Source organism: Phodopus roborovskii, unplaced genomic scaffold, assembly GCF_943737965.1.
Source record: "Phodopus roborovskii unplaced genomic scaffold, PHOROB, whole genome shotgun sequence".
Classification (NCBI taxonomy): Eukaryota; Metazoa; Chordata; class Mammalia; order Rodentia; family Cricetidae; genus Phodopus; species Phodopus roborovskii.
Window position 1 is genome coordinate 648631 of NW_026126645.1, and position 26875 is coordinate 675505.

General features: G+C 43.8%; 2 protein-coding genes across 3 annotated transcripts; one reads left to right on the forward strand and one right to left on the reverse strand.

The window, feature by feature from the left end:
- Positions 1-686: 686 nt before the first annotated feature.
- Aunip (aurora kinase A and ninein interacting protein) lies at positions 687-15218 on the forward strand. The gene is made up of 3 exons (XM_051173520.1): positions 687-764; positions 12808-12937; positions 14287-15218. Exons 1-3 carry the CDS (start codon positions 687-689, stop codon positions 15105-15107), a joined length of 1029 nt encoding a protein of 342 aa, XP_051029477.1. The 3' UTR covers positions 15108-15218.
- A 2249-nt stretch (positions 15219-17467) lies between these two features.
- On the reverse strand, positions 17468-25135 carry Mtfr1l (mitochondrial fission regulator 1 like). 2 transcript variants are annotated; one of them, XM_051173509.1, is made up of 6 exons: positions 25001-25135; positions 24558-24662; positions 22799-22908; positions 22405-22616; positions 20875-21160; positions 17468-18389 (listed from the first exon to the last, which is right to left on the reverse strand). In XM_051173509.1, exons 1-6 carry the CDS (start codon positions 25013-25015, stop codon positions 18284-18286), a joined length of 834 nt encoding a protein of 277 aa, XP_051029466.1. In that variant the 5' UTR covers positions 25016-25135; the 3' UTR covers positions 17468-18283. The 2 variants fall into 2 exon arrangements, with proteins under 2 accessions (XP_051029466.1, XP_051029465.1); XM_051173508.1 differs by having other exon boundaries at positions 20875-21196.
- Positions 25136-26875: the final 1740 nt, after the last annotated feature.

Sequence of the window (26875 nt, forward strand, 5' to 3'; positions counted from 1 at the left end):
TGTAGTAGTTTGGTTACTTTTCCATGCCAATTAGTGACAACCTCGAGTGAGGGGTGACCATTAGGTCAGCAATGGGGCAAGGGGGGTTGAAGTGGATTGCAGAGCCTGGATCCACAGCTTCCTTTATGGGAGGGAGGCTCCGGGTAGTCAAAAGTGCAGTCTGGGACTGGAGGATGGCTCAGTGGTTAAGAGTACTGGCTGCTCTTGCAAAAGACTCACATGGCAACTCAAAGAACCTATTAATTCTAGCTTCATCCAGGGGATCTAATTTCTGTCCTCCGCGTATACCTGCACTAACCCACAAGTAGACACATACCTATATAATTTAAAACAATTATATATACATTTCACATGTATAAACATTAATCTTATTTACTTTTATTATATATTCATATAATACACACATATATACAATAATAAAATTATATATATGAAAAATGTGCAGTTCTTCCAAGCTAAACGTGGCGGCGACCCACGCACGCAAAGGGCTTTCTGTAGAGTTCACAGAGGAATGGTTGGGAAGGCGGGAAGAGACCAGCGCCCGGGAAAACGTCCCAGTCTCTCCTGCACACTGGGCGTGGTCAGAGGCGGGGCCTGCGTCTTGACGGCCACGGCGAGGCCCCTCCTCCCGCAGCGGCGCGAGATCCAAACGCGCGATGGCGCAAAGGGCGGTTGCGGAGTCCGCCATGAGACGCAAAAGGCCAGAGGAAGAGGCTTGTGGTGTGTGGCTGGACGCGGCGGCGCTGAAGAGGCGGAAGGTGCAGGTGGGACGCCATCGTTGAGGCGTTGTGGACGCCTGAGAGGAGGGGGCCGGGATGGAGAGAGGACAGCTTCGGGGCGATGGGCTGCGCACTGCCTAAGCTGGAGCCGACCTATGGCATCCTGGGAGGGGCTTAGCTAGGTCACCCACAGGATGTGTTCTCCCCAGCTTGCTAGAACCAGCAACTTTGCGGGGTGAGGGTGGGGGCATCGAAATGCCCATTTAATGGGCATCTCTGGGGTGCTGGAGACTACAATAGGCATTTAATATGCGTTGGCGGTGTCATTGATCCTTTTACCAGCGAAGGAGGGTTGAGTATGCCAGGTTCACCCAATTAGGTCATTACCAGCAAATGTGAGATAATTGTTGTTTAGCATTTTATGCTGGCCATTGTGCTTAGGGTTTCAGGTAATGAATGTTATCTTTTTTTGGTACAGCTATATAGTAGTACCAGTCTGTTTAATTAGGCAGAACATGTATGTCTCCTAAGTTTCAAGAAAGATGCGATTTTTGGTGTTCAGAAAGATCACTATTGATTTGGGACTATTAAGGCAGATTGAACTGAACGGGTGGAGATTTGAATAGTTGAATGGTTCATTAGCAGGCTAAAGACCAGCTCTTAGCCATTTTTACTGATGAAAATGGAAGATTTTTTTTTTTTTTTTTGAGCCAGAGTCTATTTTGTAGCTCTGGCTATTCTAGACCTCATTTTGTAGAACAGGCTGGCCTTGAACTTAAAGAAAGCCACCTGTCTGCCTGATTGCTGGGGTTAGTGTGTGGCACCATGCTCAGCGAAAAAAATGGAGGGTTCTTAAAACCGTCTTGGAACTGAAGACATTCCCCCACTCCAGGGTTTCTCCGTACAGCCCTATCTGTCCTGGACCTTGCTCTGTAAACCAGAGCATGTATCTGCGTTTGCCTGAGTGCTGGGATTAAAGGCCACTGCTGCCTGGATGAAGTCATTTTTTTGAGGGGTATTTTTTCCCTCTTAAGAACACTTTTGGAATAGATAATATATTGATGTGCTCTGCTATTTATAGTGCATACAATGAGCTTTTGCCTGGAATTACTATATTTTTCCAGGGATATTCTATGTATGCAGCAAGCAAATGCATCTTTTCCCCCGCTTTTTACAAATAGTAGTGTGCTATACATTGTTTAGCAATTTGTATGTGTGTGTTTAGATGTTTTATTTTCATTATGTATTAGTGTGTGAGGTATGTGCACATGAAAACAAATGCCGATAGAGGTCAGAGGTGTGAGATTTTCCCTGAAGCTGGGGTTATAGGCAGTTGTAAGGCCACCTTATGGATGCTAGGCATCAAACTCAGGTCCTTAAGAACAGTATGTGCTCTTAACCACTGAGCCATCTCTCCAGCCTGTGTGTGTTTAAGATTTATTTTTAAGCATTTTTTTTATTTGTACATACATGCCTGTATGGATGACCTTGGAGTTACAGGCAGTTGTGAACTGCCTGATGTGGGTGCTAGGAACTGAACTTGTGTCCTTTGGAAGAACAGCAAGCTGTCTTAACCACTGAGCCATGTCTCCAGCCTGCAACTTGTGTTTTTACTTCTTGCCTCAAGAATCATGTTTTCATAGAGCTGCCTCATGCCTTTGTAATGTTACACGTATAGAATGTCATTCATTGTATGCAGTAATATTGCTTTTGTCAACCCAGGGTGTAGTACCCACACTACGATCTGTTCCACGAATTGGGCGAAGGCCTAGAGATTGAAATAAAGAGACAAGACAGTGGGTCATTTGTTCAATGACAATGCCGGAATGCTGTTTAGTGAGGGGATGGAGCGGGTTTAAATACTGACTTACAGCACAGTGAAAAATAACAGGATTTTTAGGCTGATAACCCCACGAGGTGTGTGTTATCAAAATAGGAAGAGTACCAATAATAGCTCTGGAGCAAGGAGTTCCAGCCACAGCGTCAGGCTTGCTCAAAGTGCCTCGGGGGTCCATGCAGGGCCATAACAAAATACCATAGACTAGATGGTTTAAAGAACAGAATTGGTTTTCTCAATTCTCAAGACTGTAAGTCTTGAGATCAGGGTGACATTGTCGTTGTATCTGGTAAGGATTCTTGCAAACAGTGTGCTTAGGTGATAACTGTGATGTATGCCTGTGCAGGCATATGGATGAAGAAACAGCAGGCTTTCTAAGTGTCATCAGAGGCCCACTCAACCTCATCAATACTAATTACCTCCATCTTCAAGTACCATCTCAGTAGGAGTTAACGTTTCACTATAGGAACTCCACGTGACCAGTGTCCATAGCAGTGCGAGCGAGTGTGTGTGTGTGTGTGTGTTTTGTGTGTCTGTCTGTATCTTTTCGGTAGTCCCTAATTGATGAAAAGTTGTCTTCCATTTTTTTAAATAATTTAATTTGAATTTATTTTATGTGCATTGGGTGTGAAGGTGTCAGATTCCCTGGAACTGAAGTTACAGACAGTTGTGAGCCACCTTGTGCATGCTAAGAATTGAACCTGGGACCTTGAAGAGCAGTCAGTGCTCTTAACTGGCGAACTATCTCTCCAGTCCCCCATCTTATTTAAAACAGCTTCTAAGCTGGGCTTGATGGCATGTGACTTAGAAACTGGAGGCAAGAGGATTGATTGAATGTTTGAGGCCATCTTGCTATGGACGAGTTCCAGGTCAGCTTGAACCATACAGTGAGACTGTCTTGGGAAACATAACAAGCACAAAACCCAAAAGCCATTTCTGTGATGAATGTTATACATCCTCCCTCACCTCACCATGTGTATCTGTTCTTTGGTATCCTGTGTTATTATTACTATTTTTGTTTGTTGGTTTTCCTTCTTTGGAGCTCACTATGTAGACCAGGCTGGATTTGAACTTTCCTTGATCCTCCTGCCTCCCTCCCTCCTGCTGAGATGACAGTGTATGTTATCACACTGGGCTCTTTGTAATATTGAAAGAAAACAATAGATGCTAGTGTTTCTCTGGGCTCTGTGAGCCTGGAGGAGCAAATAACTGGTTTGTGGACTTACAAACATAGCACAGGTAAAACAACCCTGGGGCTGGGGATTGCCATCTAAAGGGATAGTATTCCCAGGGACCGATTCAACCTGTGGGATCTGACATCATCTGTGGGTAATGGGGTCATCAAAATGAATTGAGTCAGAGGACACTTAGCTGTTTTTTTTGTTTTTGTTTTTGTTTTGTTTTGTTTTTTCCCGAGACAGGTTTTCTTTGTTGCTTTGAAATATGTTCTGGAACTCTGCCTGTAGACCAGGCTGGCCTTGAACTTACAGAGATCCACTTGCCTCTGCATCCTGAGTGCCAGGATTAAAAGTGAGCGTTACTACCACCTGGCTACTTAGCTGGTGTTTGCTGCCTGGATTGGTTGCTAGGCTGCGAGTGTTGGATATATTTTTTTTTCCTACTATAGTCTTATAAACCACTTCAAATACCAGAGAAGACACAGCATCTTTTTTTAAAAATAGGATACAAAAACCTGCTTCTTCTAGAGTATAAGAGAGGCACACAGGGCATTTCTACTGGCCAGTGCTTTGGAAAACCTGCTTCTCGCCTCTTGGTCCTTGAATAAAACTGTTATTTTGGAGGATGAGGGTAGCATACAGTTCGGCCTCTATTTAGAGTGGGTGCGTCTCCTCTATTCTCACTACCACAGGTGTGCAGGGTTGGCCTCATCACCTAGGTCTTGGTACAGCAGATAGTGGTTGTTTCCTTTTTTTAATTTTAAAAAAATATTTAGCTGGTTGGTGGCAGGTGGCGTGCATGCCTTTAGTCCCAGTCAGGAGGCAGAGGCAGGAGGATCTCTGTAAATTCAAGGCCAGCCTGGTCTACAGAGTTAGTTCCAGGACAGCCAGGGCTGTTTCACAGAGGAAACCCTGTCTTGAAAAACAAAAACATTGAAAAACATCCACTGCCTCCTCATCCTCAGCCCTAGGAATGGAATCTAGGGCCTCCAACATGCCACTAAGCAACTCTCCCAGCCTTTTTAATCTTTTCTACTTTGTATGCGTGTGGAGATGTATGATAGAATATGTGTGTGTGTAAACACATCCTAGTGAGCCCTTAGGAAAAAAGGTTTCTTCCTACACATTAGAGAGACAACACCAATTTAAGACTATTAATATCTTTGCCCTTTCCACTGTGTTACATTTAAATGTCACTATAATTAAAGGACATGATCAGGAGAAATGGAGTTGAGGACATACCAGAAATCTTTTGGCTGAGTCATCCCTGGTTTTGAGGCCAGCGTGGTGGAGCACTGCATGCTGCCTGGATCCTGGGCAACTGTATTGGCATTCACCCAGTCAGCACATTCTCTGCTCAGCTTTCAGATACAGTCAGAATCCTTTGCTCTGTTCCTCCTTCTTCCATCCAATCAGTTTGTCCTTGGCTGAACATAGGGCCTCACTGTGTCTAAGCCTCTTGTGTGGTATGCAAGCCCTCCCTTTACCACCTACTATATCCTCTGTTCTGTGCCCCTGCCCCCTTCAGACAAGGTCCCACTATGTTCCCAAACTCAACATCTTCCAGCCTCAGCTTCCCACATACTGGGATCATGAGAGTATGCCCCAATGCCTAGTTTATAGTCATATTTCTTACCCTGTATCTCAACACGGGCCAGAATGACCATTTGCTCAGTTAAATGTAACCCTCCCCCCATAACAACCAGAAGTTCCCTTTAAGTCCCATGGCACTGTTTGGATGTGTATCTGCTCTCACGCCGCCATTACAGCTTTCTTTCATCTGGTCCATTTCTCTGCCTCATTCTGTCTGCTCCAGCCGTACTGACTGTTGATATCCGGGTCTTGGGCAACCTGGCCCCGTTTCTGCTCTCCACACCTCTCCTCCTGCCCCAGTGGTTTCTCCTCAGCACCCACCTGTCACTCTGCACCAGCCCTCTCCTGGACCTGTGCCTTCTCCTTAGGAACCTTTCCTGGTTCAGGACCTCTTAAGTCCTCGTCCCAGGATTGCTCTTCTCCAGGCTACCTCCCCTCGTCTCACCCCGGGATCCATCTTTGACAGGTGATTGCTCCTCACTGACAGCTCAAAGGCTGTCAAAGGTTTCGTGGCTGTGTCGTGCATGCGTTAGGTGGCTGCATAAGGACTCTGCATGCAGAAACCATGTGGAGCTGAGGCCACACGGAGCTGGGTCAGCAACAGCTCCATGATTCCAGTTTCAATGACCCCAACTGCCGAGACTCATTCTAAACCCTCCTGTTCCCTTTATAAGCAAGGGCCTCACACCTGTTCTCTCTCCTTTCATTTCTGCTCCTGATGGGTTAACACCCACCCCTCCCTTTGCTCCTTTCCCCATAAACTCAACTCCAGTGGGTTTGTTGAGTTTGGTGGATCGTGTTTCATCACCCGAAGCTGCAGCAAAGAACAACTCTGACCTTGCTGCTTCAAGTACCTCTTGTTAGCATCGAGGCATTATGCTGGCCGCCCCGTCACCTGGCAGGATGCGCTTGTCCCATTCCTCTCCCGCCTTGTCACTTCCCTTTCCTGGTTGACGTGAGGACCTCTTCTTTTACCCCCCATCAGCAAACTTCCACGGAGGTTTGTTGTATGTCATGTTTTGTTCTCTCCGACGCTGAACTGCATCACCTCTGCCTGGGGCTTTGCTCTTCTCTGCTCTAGTGTGGAGGGATCTGACAGTTACACTGCTGTATTCTGCATGTGCACCTCCATGGCCCCCATAAAATAGGAGCCTTTGTGGCTGCGCCACACACTCCTCGCCTTTATTTTTCACTATAGCATTGTCCATCTGGCATACTGTATGCTATATATTTTGTGGGACCAGGCAACACTAATGCCATTTTACACTAGACATCATCTTGAGAAGTCCCTGACTGGACCCTAAATCCAGTTCCACGAGAAACTACAAATGGCTAAACATTGCTTCAGGCCCCCCCCCCCCCATCTGTTGAGTCAGCAGGTCACAGAACTAACAAACAGCTTATCATGGTCACTAGATGTCCTAACAGGAATTTCCAAATGCTTGCTTGACCCCAGGGTCGGTTGGCCAAAGAGTCATCCCCTTACTCCAATCAGATAATGCCAAGGCATTTACCTCTCTCAGCTTGCATTTTTTTTCTTTTTGTTTTGTTTTTGTTTTTGTTTTCATTTTCATTTATAAGCCCTGTCCCCTGCTGGTTCGAGGCCACTCCTGTTACCTGGTGCATTGAAGTGCTGTTGGATGGTCTGAACGCTCTAACAGTTTTTAAGTTTGTACCTTAACCTGGAATCCCTGAGTTCCTTAGTGTGGTCAAACCAGTTACCTGCCCTATACAGCTGTTTGCTGGTGACCAGTTCCCTGAGGGACAGCAAGTGTGGCCTGTCTTAGTACCTTTGTTGCTTTTACCTACCAGACACTGACTGGTTACTAACCTTACCACTCATGGAACTCAGGTCTACTCTCTTTAAGCCTACCAGTTGGAAGTCTCCAAGGAAAACATGTTTGGATAATGTCAGGGACTCATAAAAGGCATTGACCCTGTGAGTCCTCCTCTGTTCTCTTGATTTAGGATTATAGTCATGCACACCCATATCCAGCAAAGAATAGCGCCCCCTACCGCCTGTGCTGACTGACCTCCAACTTGCTTGCTGTATTGCTGAGGATGGCCTTGAACTAATAATCCTTCTTTACCTTCTAAGTTCTGGAATTACAAGCATGCACCACCATGCTTGGCTCATAGGCAGGCTTTCTTCAGTAGTACAAAGTACACATAGAGAATGTTTTTATTTTGAGATAGGAGAATCAGCCAAAGGAGTTCCTCTCTGTTCTCAGAATCTTTAATATTCCACTGAGGGTGTTCAGTAGATCCCCAAGGCCATAGGTATTCTAAGACAGCTACAGCTGACAGACAGTGCGGTGGTCTGACAGCACTTTGAGTTTCCTTTGGTGCCTACCAAAGATGCCTGGTGGTTTGAAGGAGATCATCCCATAGTCTTGGCCGTTTGGATACTTGGTCCCAGCTGGTGGTGCTGTTTGAGGAGGCTTAGGAGCTGTGGCCTCCTAAGCGGGAGTACGTCAGTGGAGGCAAGCTTTGAGTTTAAAGACTTGTGCCATTTCTGCCTTGTGCTCTCTGTCTCATGTTTGAAGTTCAAGATGTGATCCCTCAGCCAGGAAGGGATCCCTCCAGCTGCCATGCCTATTGCTTGCTGCCACACTTCTCCATGACAGACTCTTGACCCTCTGGAATTGTAAACACAAATTCCTGTAAGTTGTCTTGGTCATGGTGTTTTAGCACAGCATTGGAGAAGTAACTAATAATGACCAACTTAGCAAAAAGCTTTGTGTGTTTATTACACCGTGTAACCCTGGCTGGCCTGGAACTCACTGTGTAGACCAGTTTGGCCTTGAACTCAACAGAGCTTTGCCTGCTTCTGCCTGCTGAGTGCTGATTCAAAGGCCTGCACCACTGAGCCAGGGTTGCCAATCGAGGGCTTATGGGCTTACACTTTTCTAACGTGGGGTTTTCTGAATAGTTTCTTTATAGGATTTAGCATATATGTAGTAACTATTAATTAACAACTTGTTTTCTCTTCATAGCTGTAAACTTTTCCAGGGCAGAGTCTGTTTTATTTGCACTTCAGCATCTTGCATGTAGATTCTCAAATATCATTCACAATATTTCTCATATTTAAGATGTGTGTGTTCCCATAAAATTGAAAGCCCCATATGCCAGCGTGGGTGTCTTAAAATGTGTTGGCTAGGTTCCAAGAGTGAGCATCTCCAGGGAGCAAGGCAGAAGTGCATGCATTCTGGTTTGGGGATTTAGGTTATTAGTCAAGATGGCCATAGAATTTCCCCCCAATTCAAAGTGAAGCAATAAGGGCTCTCTTTCATGGAAAAATATGATGATCACATTAGCAGGAGAGCATATGATATGGAAACTCATGATTGTTTTACCTGGGTTGTGGAAGCTCCATTGTCTTTGTTGTCTGTGAGCTCTGGGATCAATCATTCAGCCTGCAGTTTCTGATGGCCATTTCCCTAATACAAGTGTAGCTTGAGCAGTAGACTGATGGGATCACTGTGGATCTGAAAGTCATCTTCGACTTGCAGATCCTACCTCAGCTTCCCCAAGTCCCAGTCTCCTGTTGACTTATTTCACGAAGACCGTAGTGCTCAGTATGGGTACACATTGGTCTGGAAAGTGTTTCCAAGCTAGGGAAGCCAGCCTTGAAGTGTTAGTGCTATTTGATGGCTTGTACTTTATACTTTACAGCATGCAAAGCAGCAGGTTTCCTTAAGAGGTATGTGTGTGTCTATTTCCTGGTACCATCTTCATTCCTACACCTCTTTCCTGGTCCAAACCCTTCTGCCCACAGGGTTTTCACTCTTACACATTTTACTCTCCTGCTTCTCTTGAAGTTTGTTTTTTCTCCTCTCATAGGCCCTTTCCTACTTTCCTGGAATTTATACCATCTTGATACCCTCCACATAGATGTGGATTTGTATGAATTAGAACTTGAGTCCAAACTGATGAGAGCGCAAGCAGTATTTGTATTTGTGAGGCTTTGTTACCTCACAATGTAAGTTTCCAATTCCATCCACTTTCCTGAAAATTGCTTAATTTTATTTTCTTTAAGATTGAATAATTCTATTGTGTATGTATACCACATTTTCATTATCTGTTCTCTTCTGTTGATGGACATCTGGGTTGATGCCATCTCCTTGGTGTTGGGAATAGAGCAGCAATAAACGTGAACGAACAAGTATCTCTGCCTTGGGGCATATGCCTAGGAGTAGAAGAGGTGTACCATATGCTAGTTTTAGGATTTTTTTGCTTGTGTTTGTTTTTTGAAAAGGTCCACACTGATCTCCCCTGTGGCTGCATCAGGTTACACTCCTGTCACCAATGAATAAAGGGTTCTGTTTCCCCCCACATTTGTCATTTTCCTTCCCCTTAAGTTTTAGTTTATGAGTATGGGTGTTTTGCCTACATGTATGACTTGTGTACCAGGTACATGCCTAGTGTGCCCTCAGAGGCCAGAAGAGGACACCAGATCTCCTGAAACTTGTTAGCGTTTGACCTGGGTCTTCTGGAGGAGTAGTAGCCAGTGCTCGTAATCGCTGAGCCGTCTCTCCTGCCCTGTACTATCAGAGAGGAAGGAGCCTCAATTGAGAAAATACCTCAAGATCCAGCTGTAAGACATTTTCTTAATTAGTGATTGATGGGGCAGGGCCCAGCCCATTGTGGGTGGTGCCATCCCTGGGCTGGTGGTCCTAGGTTCCATTAAAAAGTAGGCTGAGCAAGCCTGTAAGCAAGCAGTACTCCTCCTTGGCCTCTGCATCAGCTCCTGCTTCCAGGTTCCTGCCCTGCTTGAATTCCTGTTCTGACTTCCTTTGGTGATGAGCAACAATGGAAGTGGAAGCCATAAACTCTTTCCTTCCCAACTTGCTTTTTTTTGGTCATGGTGTTTCATTACAGCAACTTAGAAACCCAGCTAAGAAAAGCCCCTTATTTATGTTCTTGTTAGCCACTCTGCCAAGTGTTAGATGGAATCTCAGAATAGTTTATTTTTTGGGTTTTTTGAGACAGGGTTTTTCTGTGTAGTCCTGGAACTCACTCTGTAGATCAAACTGGCCTCTGCCCCCTGAGTGCTGGGATCAAGTGTGTGCGCTTCATCAGAGTCGTATCAGAGTCGTTTTAATTTGAATTTTCATAAGGAATAAGGACATTGAATATTTTTATATCCATTTGAGAACTCTATTCGGTTCCTTCACACATTATAAATTTATTATTTTTGAGGTAGGGTCTTTCTGTGTATTTCTGGCTGTCCTGGAGCTTGATGTGTAAGTCTACACTGGTCTCACACTCTGTGTGGATATGTGCTCAAGAGTGCAGATACCCATAGAGGCTCTCCTGGTGCTGGAGTTGCAGGCTGTTGTGAGCTGCCTGATATGGATACTGGAAACTAAATTCCAGTTCTCTGCAAGAGCAGTGTGTGCTCTTAACTGCCAAGCCATCTCTGTAGCCCCTCCTTAGTACATTTCTTGATTGGGTTTATTTTTTTGTTTAGTCATTGGAGCTCTTGATATGCTATAGATATTAATACTCTGTCTCATATATAGGTGGCAGTTTTTTTTTTTTTTCTCCTCTTCTGTAGACCGTCTCTTCATTCAGTTAACTATTTCCTTTACTATACAGAGGCTTTTTAATTTCAGAAGATCCTGCTTGTTAATTGGTTTTATACTCTGAACAACTGGAGTCATACACAGAAAGTTCCCTTGTGTGTCTCTACCTTTAAGTATTTTCTCCACTTTTTCCTTTAGCAATTTCCGTTCTTACATTAAAATCTGATCATTTGGAACTGGTTGTGGCCTAGTTTCATTGTTTTACAGCTTTACTTAGCACCTTCTGTTTAAGAGGCTCCAGTTAGTATTTTTTTTTTTTTTTTTTTTTTTTTTTTAAGATTTATTTATTATGTATACAGTGGTCTGCCTGCATGTATGCCTTTAGTCCAGAAGAGGGTGCCAGATCTCATTATGGATAGTTGTGAGCCACCATGTGGTTGCTAGGAATTGAACTCAGGACCTCTGGAAGAACAGCGAGTGCTCTTAACCTCTGAGCCATCTCTCCATCCCCTCCAGTTAGTATTTTTTTGGCATCTAGATTTGTGGCTGTACTGCATGGGTTAATGTTAAGTCTTTTATTCTGGTCTATTGATCTACATGTGTGTTTTCGTGCAAGTACCATGCTGTTTATTATTATGGTTCTGAAGCATAACTTGGAATCGGATGTGGCAAAACCTCCTGTATTACTCTTTTTGCCCAGGATTGCTTTGGCTATCCAAGGTCTTTAGTGCTTCTAAATTAATTTTAAGGTTGTTTTCTCTTATTTCTGTGAAGAACAATATTGGTGTTTTGATGGGGATGGCATGGGATCTGTAGATTGCTTTGTTAAGCTTCCTGTGAGTTCATTTTTGGCTCCAAGTTGGAGGGGGGATAGTACCTTGTGGTGGTGAAATCCTAGTGGTGGCAGAGAAAGGGTGCTGGTGGCTCAGCCAGCTTTCTCCTTTTTCTGCATGGCACTGCCTACTTTAAGAGGGAGTCTTCCCACCTCAGAAGACAACCTAGTGACCCCTTCCCTTGTGCCCAGAAGCTTGCCTTCTCAGCAGTTTTAACTCTGTCAAGTTGACAGTATTAATGACCAAGGTAGGATAACCACTTTCATGGTATCAATTCTTCCAAGTCATGAACATGGGAGATCTCTGTTTTATTCAAGTTTCCATTATAATTATAGAGACCTTTCACTCATTTGGTTAAGTTCATTCCAGTGTATTCTTTTTTGAAGTAATTTTGATTGTGATTTCTTCTTGGCATCTTTGTTACTGCTATATAGGAAGGCTACAGATGTATGTATGCTACTGTATCTTGCTACCTTGTTAAAGTGTTTATTTTGAAGATTTTCTGGTAGTATATGAGGTCTCTATGTATATTATAATTTATAAATAGGGATGCTTTGATGTTTCCTATTTGTAACCCTTTCCTTTTGCTTTTCTTATTCTCCAGCTAAGACTAGGACTTGTTCAGGGTAGAAAGAGTAGACATCTTTGACTTGTTCCTGATTTTAGTGAATGCTTTGAGTTTTCCCCTAGGTAACACAATGCTGGCTATAAGTTTGTTGCCTTTATGTTCTAGTCTAAATTTCTTCAGGACTTTGACCATAAAGGGTGTTAGACTGATCTGAACCCAACCCATATGGTTCTGTGGTCATGTTCTGAACCACTAAGTGAATATTTGATTGAAAATGTATCACTTACCAGTGAGAATTAATTATTTCTGAATCTAAAGAAGAATGCCTCATCTTTGGAAACTTTGATAAATACTCCTTTCTGACCATTGTTGAAAATTGGAAAGACTGGGCTAGTTGGAACATGTGATTCCTGAAGTAAGGTTCCTCAACATGACAAGAAGTAGTGGGAGGTGATGTCCAGTACAAAGGGCCTAGAGAATGGGGTTGGAACTAATGTTTCCAAGAGTCACTGGTGTTAATAGTAACAGGTTCAATTATTTTTCTCCTTCAGACTCATTTAATCAAACCAGGCACCAAAATGCTGACATTGCTTCCTGGGGAGAGAAAACCCGATACTTCTTTTACTCAAAGAAGAGTCACTCGACAGACCAGTATTGCATCCTTTGTTACCTTGCAACCAGGTATGGTGTCCTGCTTGGGCATCTTATTATTGAGAAGCAGAGCCACTGTGTTCATTTCTCTGTGTTGAACTGTATGAACTGTAGATGTTCTTTGGAGAAGTAGTAATATTATACATGCTTTTATACATGTGCTTTGCTGGTTCTGTTCTGCTTGGTCTAATTTTAAATATTTGTATTCACCGATAGAGCAGTGAGGAAGGGCATACCTGAGTTCAGAGCTGGCTACAGCATACAGAGCCAGGGTGTGTGTGTGTGTGTGTATACAGAGCCAGGGTGTGTGTGTGTGTGTGTGTGTGTGTTGGGAGGGCCCATTCTTGGTATCTGTATAAACTTAATGTGCACTGTTCCTCCTCCAAATAAAACTTATGCTTTTATTTAACAAGGAAAGGCTCCCCTTACCCCTTAAAAACCCAACTTTCCCTTTATATACTCTATGTTGAATTCTAAGAAAATTTGAGGGTTCTCACTAAACAGTTTCTGCAGTGTTAGAGAAGAAAAAAGTAAATTTACCATGATACTTTTTAAAAATTGTATCTTGATATAATGTAGGTGGACTGGGAGTTGTTTCATTCATCCTTACCGGAGAACAGGATCCCACAGGTCATGAAATGGACTAGCTAGATTAGGTTGTTTTCAGTTTCTAGCTGGTTGATTTAGCATCCTAATATCTTCATTGACTTTCCTATGAAATGTCTGAATTGTGGAAAAACTACATTTACTCTTATTATTACCAGACTTTGATAGTTAATGTTTTTTTTTTTTTATGTCTTTACAAAATAATCTTCTGAGAATATTTTTGTTTTGTTTTGAGAGTTTCTCTGTGTTGCTTCGGAACTCAGGCCGGCCTTGAACTCAAAGAGATCCACCTGCCTCTGCCTCCCGAGTGCTGAGATTAAAGGTGTGTACCACCACCACCTGGCATGAGAGTATTTCCTTATGGATAATATTTGAGTGTGTAATTAGCTAGTGGCAGGATCCATTGTTCAGTAGAACCACAGTTTAAAAAAAAAAAAAAAAAAAAAAAACAGTTTGTTTTGCCCTGTGTTAAAAATCATGTAACAAAAACTGATTTGGAGAAGACAGCCATGGTCAAACTGACTATAAACCATACATGACATATTAGGTAGCAGCGGCACACTGGAAGCACCCTGTGTTTGAGTAGGGAGTTTTAGAGCATTTGGCAGAGAAAAGCAAGATTGCAAACAGGTCTATTAGCCATGAAGTTATTTCAAGAGCCTAGGACTCCTGTGCCTTAGTAGTTACAGTAGCTAATACTGGTTTCAGAAAACCCAACAAAATCCTGCTCCAGGCAGTTTGTTCTTTAATGTAATTATCTTTCATTTCATTAGGAATGGCAAATGATAACCAGAAAAGCGTTTTGTCTTTCAAAGAAAATCAGATCAACAAAGAATGCAAGAGAACCCAGCTAGATTGTTTGGTTCAGGAATTGGGGTATGATAGCTTGGTATCACCTTTGGCCACTTCAACTCCTGCAGACATCCAGGAAGCTGGACATTTTCCTCCATCTCCCCAGATTTCCAGTTGCCACAGTTTGGAAACACCGTCTTTGACTACAATGCCACAACCTGACATGATGGACGCTGGATCATGTGAAGCCTCCCTGGCTTCTTCCTTTACTCAGTACTTAGAAAGTTCTTGTTTGCTGGACCAAAGAGAGGCCAGGAGGAAAAGGGACTGGCTTCATGGATCTAAGACAAACTGTCCAGGCATGGGAAGTCACATCAGACCATCTGGTGATAAATGCTGTCAGTCCTTGGACAAAGCTGAACTGGGGGAAAAGGGGCCTGCCAAGGAAAACAGGAAGGCTCCTGAACATCCTCAAACCTATAGGTTCAAATCCTGGAGTAGGAAAAAACCGCTGTTGGTGACAGAAAGTCCTTGTCCTCTTTCTGTGTTTTCCTGGGACAGTGAAAGGAATGACAGGGAATCCTGGAGTCAGCTTTTCACGGAAGATTCCCAAGGCCAGCTGGTCATAGCCCACAACACTAAAATGCCCTTTCAAGATGTAACCAACATTAGGAATCAAGGCTTGGGGCAGTTTCCTGACAGCCCTCAGGCTCAGTGCCAAGATGGGCCTACTCTGTTAGATCTGCAGCCAAACCTGCTCTTTACCCAGGACTCTGAAGGTAATCAGGTTATCAGACACTAGTTCCAAATGTTTGTCAGAGATGGAGGAAGGTAGGGTGGGGCTGGGTAGAGAGGAGGGTTTAGGTGAGGCTACAGGGCATGAAGCAATTGTCACTATGGAACATTGTTCTCCTGTAAAAAGCAGGCAGTGTGTGGTAGGCCTGCTTTTCCCTCAGGGGGGTGACTGGGACATTCCATGAATGAATGAGAACTGTGACAGCGGGACAGGACTAATCACTGAAACCATTGCTTAGTTCAGAGTTGCTACTCTGTCCTTTCTTACAGATATGACTACTCAAGCATATGCTTGGGACCATTATTCCCAACTCTATTTTAAAAGATGTGTGGAGCTGGTTGGGGGGGGGGGGAAGGAAAAATAAATGGCAGATGTTTTTTCGAGACAGGTTTCTTTGTGTAGCTTTGGGGCCTGCCCTGGAACTCTCTGTAGACCAGGCTGGCCTTGAACTCACAGAGATGCACCTGTCTCTGCCTCCCAAGTGTTGGGACTAAAGGTGTGCACCACCACTACCACTGGGGTTTTTTAAAATGATGGTTAACCATATAGGTTGTTTATCTGGAACTGGACAGATGGCTCAGATGTTAAGAGAATTTGCTACTCTTGTAGATGGCCCAGGTTCAGTTCCCAGCATCCATATGACTTCTGCATGCACCAGGCACACATGTGGAACCAACCCACAAACATGCAGGCAAAAATATTCATACACATAAAATCAGTTTTGTTTTTTTTTTTTAAAAAAAAGTTGTTTGCTTTATCTTCCCCTTCCCAAATCTGAGCTATGTAGCAACCTAACTTTTTATCACTCTTCCATGAGAAAGAGGGAGGCCCCCTTTAGAAAACTATGAATCCAAGTTAATGTCTAGAAAGCTGGATCTAGTGGTAATTCAAAAAAACAGCTTTTAGATGGGTATGGCAACTTAGGAGACAGGAGTTCCATGAATTCAAGGGCAACTCAAAGTTAGTACTTGACCAGCCTGAGCTAGAAGGATATGATGTTGGTTTGAAAGAAAATGGCCCCCAAAGGAAGCGGCACCATTAGGAAATGTGTTACTGTGGGACGGGCTATGAAGTGTTTTTCTCAAGTTTTCCTCTGTGTGATTGTGAGTCGACTTCCCGTTGCCCACAAGATTTAGCACTACTCAGCTCCAGCACCATACCTGCATGCTGCCATTCTCCCCATCATGATCTTAATGGACCGAACCTCTGAAACTGTAAGTGAAACACCTCAATTAAATGTTTTTATTTATAAGATATGAGTTGCTGTGCTCATGGTGTCTCCTCACAGCAATAAAAAACTCTATGACAGATATGGCTAGGCAGTGTTGGTGTGACACCTTTAATCCCAGCACTTGGGGGGTGGGGAGCAGAGACAGGCGGATCTCTGAGTTTAAGGACAGCCTGTCTACAGAGTGAGTTCCAGGACAGACTCCAAAGCTATAGAGAAACCCTGTCTCAAAAAACCAAAAACAAGCATCCTGCACTGCCAGTGCAAGTGTATGTGCTACACCAGAGGACAGCTTCCAGGAATCTCTCTCCTTTTGAGTTGCAACCTTCTGAGTCATTTTGTCAGCCCAAGTCAACTTTTTTTTTTTGAGACAAGGTTTCTCTATGTAACAACCCTAACTGTCCTCGAACTCATTTTGTAGACAGACCATGCTGCCCTCAAACTCAGAGATCAGCCTGACTGCTGGGATTAGAGGCACCACCAACACCTAGCCCCAAATCAACTTGTTTGACATCTGTGGCTTAAATAGCCTCTAGGATGTACAAACCACATTACCACATTATGTTATCATATGGAATTGCTTTTAGGAGTTTTGTGAAATCTTCTATGGAAAGGAAGACAAAACCCCTTAGAATAAGAGGCTCTGAGTGTATATGCCTGTGTACCTCATGTGTGTGCCTGGTACCTATAAGGCCCAAGAGTGTGTCAGATCGGAGGAACAGATGATTGTGAACAGCCATTTGGGTGCTGGGAATCAAACCTGGTTCTCTGGAATAACAGCCAATGATCTTGACTTCTGGTCATTTCTTTACCCCCAGGAAATTTTCTCCTAAGGCAGTGGTTCTCAACATGTGGGTCACAACCCCTTTGGGATTGCATATCAGGTATCCTGCATACCAGATATTTACATTATGAGTCACAACATTAGCAACAGAATAATTTTATGATTGGGGTCATCACAACATGAGGAACTGTATTAAAGGGACACAGTGTTAAGCAGGTTGAGAACCACTGGGCCCAGAGTAAGAAAATAAGCTAGGAGACTGTTTAAAAAGCTCATATACCTATGATTTAACAGGAGCCTCCCGCAAAGGCTACTGTGGTCAAAACTTAGAGATGAACAATGAAAATGCACCACTTCTCCAAATCCTTCATTTAATGTCAGGTAGTGTTTCAATTCAGACACGCAGTATTCATACCATAGAGAAAAGGGCCCTGAGGGCACCTGAGTCATGCATGATGCAGTAAATAAAATCTTGGCCCAACCCAGAGAAATCAGTTACTCTCCTAGAAGAAGGATGGTATGTTCTTTTTTCTCTCCCCACTTCTTTCTAGACTTCAGTGGAACTGATGATGATGAGGCCCTGGAGGGTAGATCTGGTTGTAGTTTTATAAAATATGTTTCAGAAAAAATAGCCCAGGCCTCCCCGCAGCAGCCTGGTATTGGCTGGTGCAGTGGCCTGACTGCTCTAGCTACAGGAAAAGGTGATTGCTGGGCACTGGTATAGGTTTATGATGGAGCAGCAGAAGATCATCCCTGTGAACATCAACAGCCACTCCCCCTTAGCCTTGTGGTGCTGCAAGGAAGCTGCTGAGTGACAGCTGTGCACAAAGTGTCCAGTGAGACCAATTATGGAGTCTAATGCAGTGAACTGAGTCATTCATTTAGGGCAGATTTTCACACAGACTAGGAAAAACAAGAACTTCACCTCTTTAAACAGACACTCCACCCTACCCGATTACCTGTAACAAACGCCTCATCTCAAACCACAGACCTTAGCTTCTGTCAAGGTTTAAGTGCAAGTAACACAGCCCAGCTCTTCTCTTTCAGTCTGAGCCCTAGCTGGTTGGCAAGACTGTTGCAGACTTCTAACTGAGGCAGAGACATCTGCAGCGAGGAAGGCAGCTATTGAAGGAGTTGAGGAGCATGAGACAGTCTGCAGAGTCAGTGCTGTCAGTTTCCTTTCCTACTGATGTCTTCTTCCTTCAGAGCAAACTTCCTCCTAAGGACCTCAGAGATGAGCACAGCAGGGTCTTCTTCCTTCAGTAAACTCCGGCTCCTGGAGACACAACAAGAGCTTGTATTTAGGACGTACTTGCTCTGTTCTGGGTTGTGTTTTACGTGCACTTTTTACCTACTCAATCTTCACAGCTGCTCTGTGAAGCAGTTGTCAGTGCATGTTCCCACACCTAAGGGAAGATTAGGCACAGAAGGACATGGAGTCACAGTCTAAAAATCAAGCTGTTTCTTGGGGCTGGAAAGATGGCTCAGAGGTTAACACTAGCTGCTCTTCCAGAGGTCCTGAGTTCAATTCCCAGCAACCACATGGTGTCTCACAATTACCTATAACAATAGCTGGTGCCTTTTCTGGCTGGCAGAATGCTGTATACATAACAAATCTTAAAAAAGAAAACAAAAGCCAAGCTGTTTATAGACCCCCATCTCTTAACTAGAATGTTTTTTTTTTTTTTTTTTTTTTTTTTTTTTTTTAATGTATTTTATGTATGAGTGCTCTGTCTACATGTACATAAGGCTGCATGCCACAAGAGGGCATCAAACACCATCACACATGGGTGTGAGCTGCCATGTGGTTGCTAGGAGTAATAATAACTCAGGACCTTTGGAAGAGCAGTCAGTGCTTTTAAGCACTGAGCCATCTCTCCAGCTCCTAGAATGCCTGTTTCTTGTTTTTAAAAATATTTTTTATTTTATGTGCACATTTTTCTCTCTGAGGGTGTCAGATTGCTGGAACTGGAGAGCTGCCACATGGATGCTGGGAATTGAACCTGAGTCCTCTGGAAGAGCAGCCAATTGTCTTAACCTCAGCCTTCTCTCCAGCCCCAAATGCCTGTTTCTTACATGGCTATAAAATATGGGTAAAATGAAGGGCCATCAATTTGTTGGAGTTCTGATCTAATCTCAAGAGTGTCTGCAGTAAGTGACTGGATCAGCCATTCTGATCCTTACTAGTTCTGGAGATAAGATAACCTACTAACATCTTCCCTTAAGCTTTTTTTTTTTTTCTTAATAAGATAAAAAATAGCCAAACATTTACATTGTAAGGAACTATGGGGACAATATGAACTCTAGAGTAGACACACATTTATCACAGAAGAGAATCCTGAATGTTCTCTGAAGCTGTTAATGTCTACACATCTCATGAAGGTGTTTACTGGTCTTTGAGGCAATACACAGAAACCAAGATTGTATAAGTAGGATTCTTTAGTCATCACATTTCTGAACTTTATCTAACCTGGCTAATGAACCAGTCTTAGTTACTTCTATTAGAGATGCCAGGGCACATATAGGAGGAAAGGTTTGGCAAAACTTTTGGATATAATTTAGTCTAAGAAGCCAAGTAAACAGAAGGTGACCTGATGACAAATACTTGTATTTCCTGCACTCAGGGAACAGAGGCAGAACGATTCTAAGTTCAAGACCAGCTTGAACTACAAAGAGACAGACAAGGGGCATGTTTTAGAACAAGGAGAAGAGAGGAAGGACTTGAGGCTGACCAAAAACAAGGTGAGGCAACAGCTGAATTTGGGGAAGTGAGAAATCAAAGAACCTTTATGGGCCAGATAGGAAGACCAGAGTAGGATAGTTTCTTGCCTAGCATCAACAAGTATAGCTATACTGGGCACCTGCCAATCAAGGCCAACCTCCAACTAAGCTGAACAAGAAGCTCCTCTGTGGAGTGGCTCAGAGTACATTTGGAGAAACTGCAAGGACGGGCTCTCTCAGGCAGTTCTAGAGCTTATCTGCCAGGAAGCTTCTTAAGACGCTCAGAGAGTGGCCTTGCTTCAAACTGCAGGCCTGCCCAAATTCTCTTAAGCTTGAGCAAAGTCAACCACATCTCCATTCTCTGGGCATTCTGCTTTGGTAATTTTACTAGACTTTGTTTCAAAAAATCAACCAACACCCCATATCCGAACAGTTTTACATCTGGGCAGTCAGATGTAAGAACTAATTATGAATCTTAAAAGCTGGGTGTGGAAGCACATACCTTTAGTCCCAGCTCCAGACTCCACAAGTGTTGGGACTAAAGATGTGTGCAAGGCCAACCTGATCTACAGAGCAAGTTCCAGGACAGCCAGGGCTAGACACAGAAACAAAATGCTTGGAGGTTTTGTATTACAGAGTATCATGTGAGTACAGGTATCCACAGACATCAGGGGTGAGAGCCCCTGGAGCTGTGTTACAAATGGTTGTATTATGGGTACCAGGAATCAAACTTGGGTCCTCTTCAAGAGCAGTATGTGCTCTTAACACCAAGCCATCTTTCTGGCCCTAAACTATTTTATTTAAAAATAGTTTGAGACACCAGTATGTGTTAAGATCTCCCAACTCTGAAGGGTAGAACATGTTGAAACATGGTAGCTAGAAGTATGCAAACTAAAAAGCTACTACTGCTGCTTTTTCCTCAAACCAGACCCTAGTCAGTCAGCAAGCTTGGTGAATACAGTGATAGGATCACTCATTAGCTATGAGTGACTGAAAGATCACTAGAGCTCCTGTCACTAGAGCTCCTGTCAGATACTCACAGGTCTTGGCTCTGTTTTATCCTGTGAAAATCCTTCAGGATGCCCATCATGTCTGCAAAACTGCTGGCCTTGGACAGAGAGATGCAATCATCTTCTTCTGACGAGCTGCAGGTAGTTTTGTGTTCTTGTTTGCAACATTCAGGACTGGCAGAACAAAGCAGGGGGACAGTTGGAAGCTCAGGGACCTCTACTTCAGTCTCCTCAGTGATGTCACTAATGACAAAGGAAGTTGTAGAGTGGAATGAGGATCCAAAGCAAGGTAAAGGAGAAGAGACATTTGAACTTCCTGGAGATAAGAAATCTGGCGTTAATGAAGACGAAGCTGAAAGAGAAAACAATAGATATGGTGGACATTGGGCTGCAGTGAAGCAATGGTCTTCTCACAAACACTGTCTACAGAACACATTCATTCCCTAAGCTCACATCTCAGTGCCAAGGGTGGAATTCCCCAAGGGAGCCTTCCCTACTCTACTTCCCACTGAGGGCTCCACGCAGGCAGAGAAAATCCTGTCCCACAAACTCAGGACCCCTACATGCTCCCAATACACAGTGGGCTATAGTCTGGCAGCCATTTTAAACTGAGGCCAGCAAGGCCTGCATTTCCTACACTTGGCATTTTCTCAAATGTGACAGTGTTTCAACTTGATATTTTGAATTTTGCTCTAAGAGCTTGAAATGTTCTAGACAAAACTTCCCAGTTTTAATTGAGACAAATGTCTTCAGAATTCTTAAGAAATGATAGTGGTGATTTTTTCATATTCTATGGCTTAATTTTCTAAAAAAAAAATTGCATGTATTTATTGGATGCATGTGGGTACAGGTTTATGACAGAGTAGGTCAGAAAACAACTTTCAGAAGTCTGATCTTTGCTCTACCATGTGGGTCCTAGGGATGGAACTCAAGTAGTTAGGCTTGGTGGCAAGTGCCTTTACTGGCTGAGCCATCTTACTGCCCCACACTTTACAACTTTTATGTGCTCTACTAGCTGATAAAGTTTAAGAGCTATGTCTTTAAGCCATTGAGCATCTTGGGGGAGAGGTACCTATTGGTTGTCTCTGCCTCTGGTTAAGGTAGGCCCCTCTCTTTTAATTTAAGGCTCTGCTTTAACTGTATGCAGAAAGCTGCATAGGGAAGTATTCTCTGGTAGAAAGGACAAGGAGAGGGAGATAGGTAATTAAGAGGATATGTCTTCATGGTGCTGGTAAGATGCTTATATTGAAAAGTGGATTCCTTGGGTTAATGGGATATGTGATATTAAAGATGGTTGGAAAAGGGGGTATTAGCTTGTGTGGCTAAGAGAAGGAACTTAACTGGTTAACTTAAAAAATTGTTTTTCCTAATCAAAACAATCAATAAATGACTAGTGGACATCTTCTAAAGTGTATTACAGGATATCTGGGTCTCAAGTCAACTTTAGAGCCTTAGGCCTAAGTCTTCCTGAATCAGAGACTAATTTTTCTCATCTTTATCTTGCTCAATAACCAGGGGAAAGGACAGCCTGCTGTACTGTGTGCTCAGTGGGGCTCTTACCTGCATCTGCTGCCACTATTTTAGCAATCTGACTTCGCAGGTGGCTTAGTTCATCCTGCAGCTCAGTGGTGCGGCTTAGGGCAGGCAGGGCTGGCTTCTTCAGGGCCAGGAGCCTCTCCTCAGACCCACGCAGATTGGGCACTGAGGCATTACGTTGCATGACAATCAAAGGGCTGGGCTTCCAGGTGTGTCTTAGGGGACGGGTATCGCTCCTGAGCCAGAAAAAGAAAAATGTCTTACAGCTGTATCCCTGATTAAATTCCTTCACTCCATAGGTTCTACTACTTCCCTTTAAGCCCAGTTCTCATTCTTGTTGGTGTCAGCCTCTCATAAACACCCTTTTTGCTGACTGCCACTTCTTCACCACCAGCAGAGCAGCTACTGCCTCAGCTACCTGACTCGAGCATATGTTTCCTCTTCATCTGCAGCAATCCAGGCAATGTCAGCCAGAGTAGGGACTGGAGGTACATCTCTCAAACACAGGTCAGAAATGTTGGGCAGAGTCTATAGGAAAGCAAAATTAAACATTCATACAACCTGATGAGAGCTAATCGGATTAATGCAAAATGGGACACCTAATCCAACACTGATACAAATCAGGCAATTTAAGGAGACTAGCCTGAATCCCCCTGCCCTTAATGTGCATGAGTGTTTTGCCTACATGTACGCCTGTGTGCCATGTGCATGCTTGGTGCCTACGTATGCCAAAAAGAGGGTGTTAGATCTTCTAGAAATGGATTTACAGACAGCTGTGAGCCGTGATATAGGTGATGGGAATCAGACCAGAGCCCCCTGGAAGAACAGCTCCTGAGCCATCTCCCCAGCCCCATATACTAAACATTAATAGTACTCATATGTACTTCTTGAAGAGCCTGTGTCCTTGTCTTTGTTCAGCAGCATCTAGACAATGGGTATAGTTAAATGTTGGGAAACTTCCAGTGTTACATTACACAACTTTATTTCCCCTTGTTTCTGATGCTTCTGAGTACACAGGTCATTCCCATGTTCTTTTGACAGTTCTGGGCAGTGTTTGGTAATGAGAAACTATCCCCTTAACTACACACTTCTAATTTCAATCCTGCCACCTAACACCAACTCTGATCTCACTTCTAACTCCAGATTCAGTTCTTATACAGACTGCAGCTATCATTTATATATATATATATATATATATATATATATATATATATATATATGTATGTATTACACACACACACACACACACACACACACACACACACACACACACACACATTTTGCTTTTTCTCCCTAGGCCCACATTCTTTCATGCATGTGTTTTTACCTCCTCTGTGCCATAATGCATTCATGTCTGTTTCCTATACTCACCACCTTAGCCATTTAACACAGAGCTGATGTGTCACTGGGAGTTGTTTTCCCTCTGAGACCAGGTTTCTGTGTAGCTCTAGCTGTCCTGGAACTAATGGTGTAGACAGGGCCTGTCTCTACAAGTGCTGGGATTAAAGGCAGCATACCACCACCACCCAGCATCACCAGGAGTTTTTAATGGAGACATTTGGCTCTAATAAACATTATTTCATTTTCTACTACAGAAGTCTCAGAGACCTAGACCAGACAGGAATCTCCTCTATAGACACAAGTCAGCCTGTCAAACAGCCAGTAATACAGTGGCCATATTTGGACAGAAAAAGGAGGATGGGGATTTGAGGCCACAGAGAAACACTAAAAATAGAGTCTAAGTGGCCCACTCATAGGGCTGGTGAGAAAAGCAGGTCTACTCAAAGAGTCACAGCACTCACATAGACCTGCCAGGGCACAAATGCCTCAGCTCTGATATAAATCATCTGGAGGTTTGGTTTAGCAAAGCCTTTCTGGCCTGCTTTGATAAAATGCATTGCTGCAAGCTTATAAAATCTGAGTCACTTAGCAACAACAAAAGATAAGATGAAAGATTATCAATTTATGAGCAAGCTGGAAGTCTGATTGTTATGGTCACATGTCTGTACACAATCAGAAAGGCACAATGACCAGGATCATATTATATAAGCACTTAGGAAATGAAAGGGACCAGTGGGCTAAAGCGTTGGCAACTAACAAGATGTCTTCTGCACAGAAGCAGCATCCACCTTCTTTATTCTGAGCCTTTATTTTCCTTACCCTTCCAGTACACTCACCTCAAAGGACGCCCGGGGACAAGGTTTCAGGGGTAGATTGGTCCCAATTCTTCTTACTACACTTCGAGCAGCCCCATGTGGCTTGTTTTGCCAGATTGGGATAGTCTAGAGAAGAGATGGATGATCCAAAAACCTCAGAGTGAGTCAAGGCAATTGTAAGGGCTGGTTTCTACACTTGATGCTGCTAAAGTCAGTGGTTGGGAGGGTCCAGAGAAGGAACCAGAATTAGCTGTGGGTATGGACTGTTCTGGTTCCCTCATGTTCTTTTGCACAAAAAAGTAAAAGCATGGACTCACGAAGCACCAAAAAGGAAGTAGGGTGACAGTTGCTCCAATCCCAGGGCTTCAGTGAAAATAAAGATGGACTGGCATCTCAGGACCCTGTATAGTTCTTCAGCACGTTCAGTACTCTGCTCTCTAGCCCCCTGCCCTGGGACTACTTACCATATTGGCTTCCATGCCTGAAAGTTCAGCCAGCTCCTGCACTTGAAGGACAAGGCACCCACAGGACAGCTTGGGAAAGCTGGAGGTATGACTCCTTCATATCAGGCCATTCCTAGCATGAGATCTTTCCTGTGAAACAAACACCAGAGAGTAGGGACTTGGTGATCACAAAACAAACCTCTAAACGAACCTCTGCACAGCCATTGCTAAAACCATCTCCAATGTGTAAAGGAAAAAACTAGCCTAAGGGCTGCCCTTACTTATCACTGGCTTTTCTAAACCCAGATTTGCTTAGAAAGCTTAGCCAACCCAGGGAAACCTCCAGGCTCTAAGGTGAACTGAGGCAAAGCCTCAAAGATGCAGCTAGAACCCTTTGGTAGTTACAAAGCTCAAAGGAAAGCAAAACTCAGTACCATCCAAGCCCAAACATTTATTCTTGAAAATGCAAGTGGGTAAGAAAGAATCAACAGCCAACTCATGCTAATTTCAGTCTACTGGGCTACAGAGAAAAGAGATTTAAGTGACTGTAATTCATTACCCTACCCACAACTGCAAACATTCTGTCACAGAACCACACCTCCAGCCCCAAGAGCTGTTTTTTTTTTTTTTTTGTTTGTTTGTTTGTTTTGTTTTTCTGGCTTAGTCTTTTATGGCTGTGTCTCAATATTTTTGAATGCTGGTTTCTTCATCTGCTTCATCTGCTGGGCAGTGGCACACACCTTTAGTCCCAGTACTTGGGAGGCCAGCTGGGTCTACAGGGCAAGTTCCAGGACAGCCAGAGTTGTTACACAGAGAAACCCTGTCTCAAACAAAGAGGAAAAGTGCCACTCTAGGCTACCCTAAAGGTCAGTGAAATTGGGGTAGGTGGGTGAAGTGCTTAATAAAATTTAAAACGGAGTTACTCATGAGTATTATTATAAAAACTCATTTCTAAGGTTAACACACAAAGCAGTACTCCCGACTGCATTCTTCACAGCTGCCCTCGCATGCTTTCAATCGGTGAGCCTTATGTCTGTCAAACACCAAGAATACACATTTTTCTAAGTAAAGCTGGGCATCATTAAGAGGTGTACTAGGCAGGTGTGCATGAGTCGATTTCAGTCCAAGAAGACCCCATGTCGATTTTGGAGAGCGACCTGTAAAATATGACAGTATCCTAAGCCAATGCAAAAGGTAGACCAAGGGTCTTGTCATGAGGGCTTGCAATGCCTGGGTGAGAAGTCCCTAGGGGACCCAGGTCTGGTGCTGAACGGGGATGAGCTGAATTTGACAAGCAGTATCACTTAAGGGAGACCTGGAGTTCCTCTTCTACCTTGGCAAAGTTGTCACCTTATACACACGGAGAAAAGAAAGGACTTGCCTGGCCAGTCACTCAGTAGCTGTACAGAAGACAGTGCCCAGAGTCTGGGCTAGGTTCTGGTACATACATGCAGTGCTGTTGAAGCCTGCAAAGTCCCTGTGTGCTAGACTTCTTGCTGAATACCATCTAACTGTGCTCCAGAGACTCCAGCTGAATCTAATCCTCAGGCAAAGGCAGACTTTTTAACAAACTGCTCTTTCTACTGCTCTGGTGTTTAATAAACCTTTCAGCTCTCTCTAAACTGTACAGCCCTCCTGCCAGCAGGGCCTACCAAATAGCCCGGACCCCATCATCCGGCTCTCTCCAAACCAATACTGTCAGGGCACGTTTTGGTGCCAAACTCTAATACTGTCAGTGCACGTTTTGGTGCCACACGCCCTCCCTAGTCCTCTGCTCTGGGCCACACTGCTTGCTACCTGGCTATCAGCTCCCAACACGCCTCCTGAGTCCCAGTCCACACCATTGCCTCCGTGAGACCCAGCAGAACCTTATCCGGTTCATCCCAGTCTCTCAGC

What these genes read in the sequence shown, in the direction of transcription:
- Aunip (XM_051173520.1), top strand. Translation starts at nt 687, where the DNA reads ATGAGACGCAAAAGGCCAGAGGAAGAGGCTTGTGGTGTGTGGCTGGAC. An exon ending in TGAAGAGGCGGAAGGTGCAG is followed by an intron (nt 765 to 12,807) that starts GTGGGACGCCAT and finishes TTTCTCCTTCAG; the next exon opens with ACTCATTTAATCAAACCAGG. An exon ending in CTTTGTTACCTTGCAACCAG is followed by an intron (nt 12,938 to 14,286) that starts GTATGGTGTCCT and finishes TCATTTCATTAG; the next exon opens with GAATGGCAAATGATAACCAG.
- Mtfr1l (XM_051173508.1), bottom strand. An exon ending in AATAGTGGCAGCAGATGCAG is followed by an intron (nt 21,197 to 22,404) that starts GTAAGAGCCCCA and finishes TTTCTCTTTCAG; the next exon opens with CTTCGTCTTCATTAACGCCA. An exon ending in ATAAAACAGAGCCAAGACCT is followed by an intron (nt 18,390 to 20,874) that starts GTGAGTATCTGA and finishes TTGTGTCTCCAG; the next exon opens with GAGCCGGAGTTTACTGAAGG.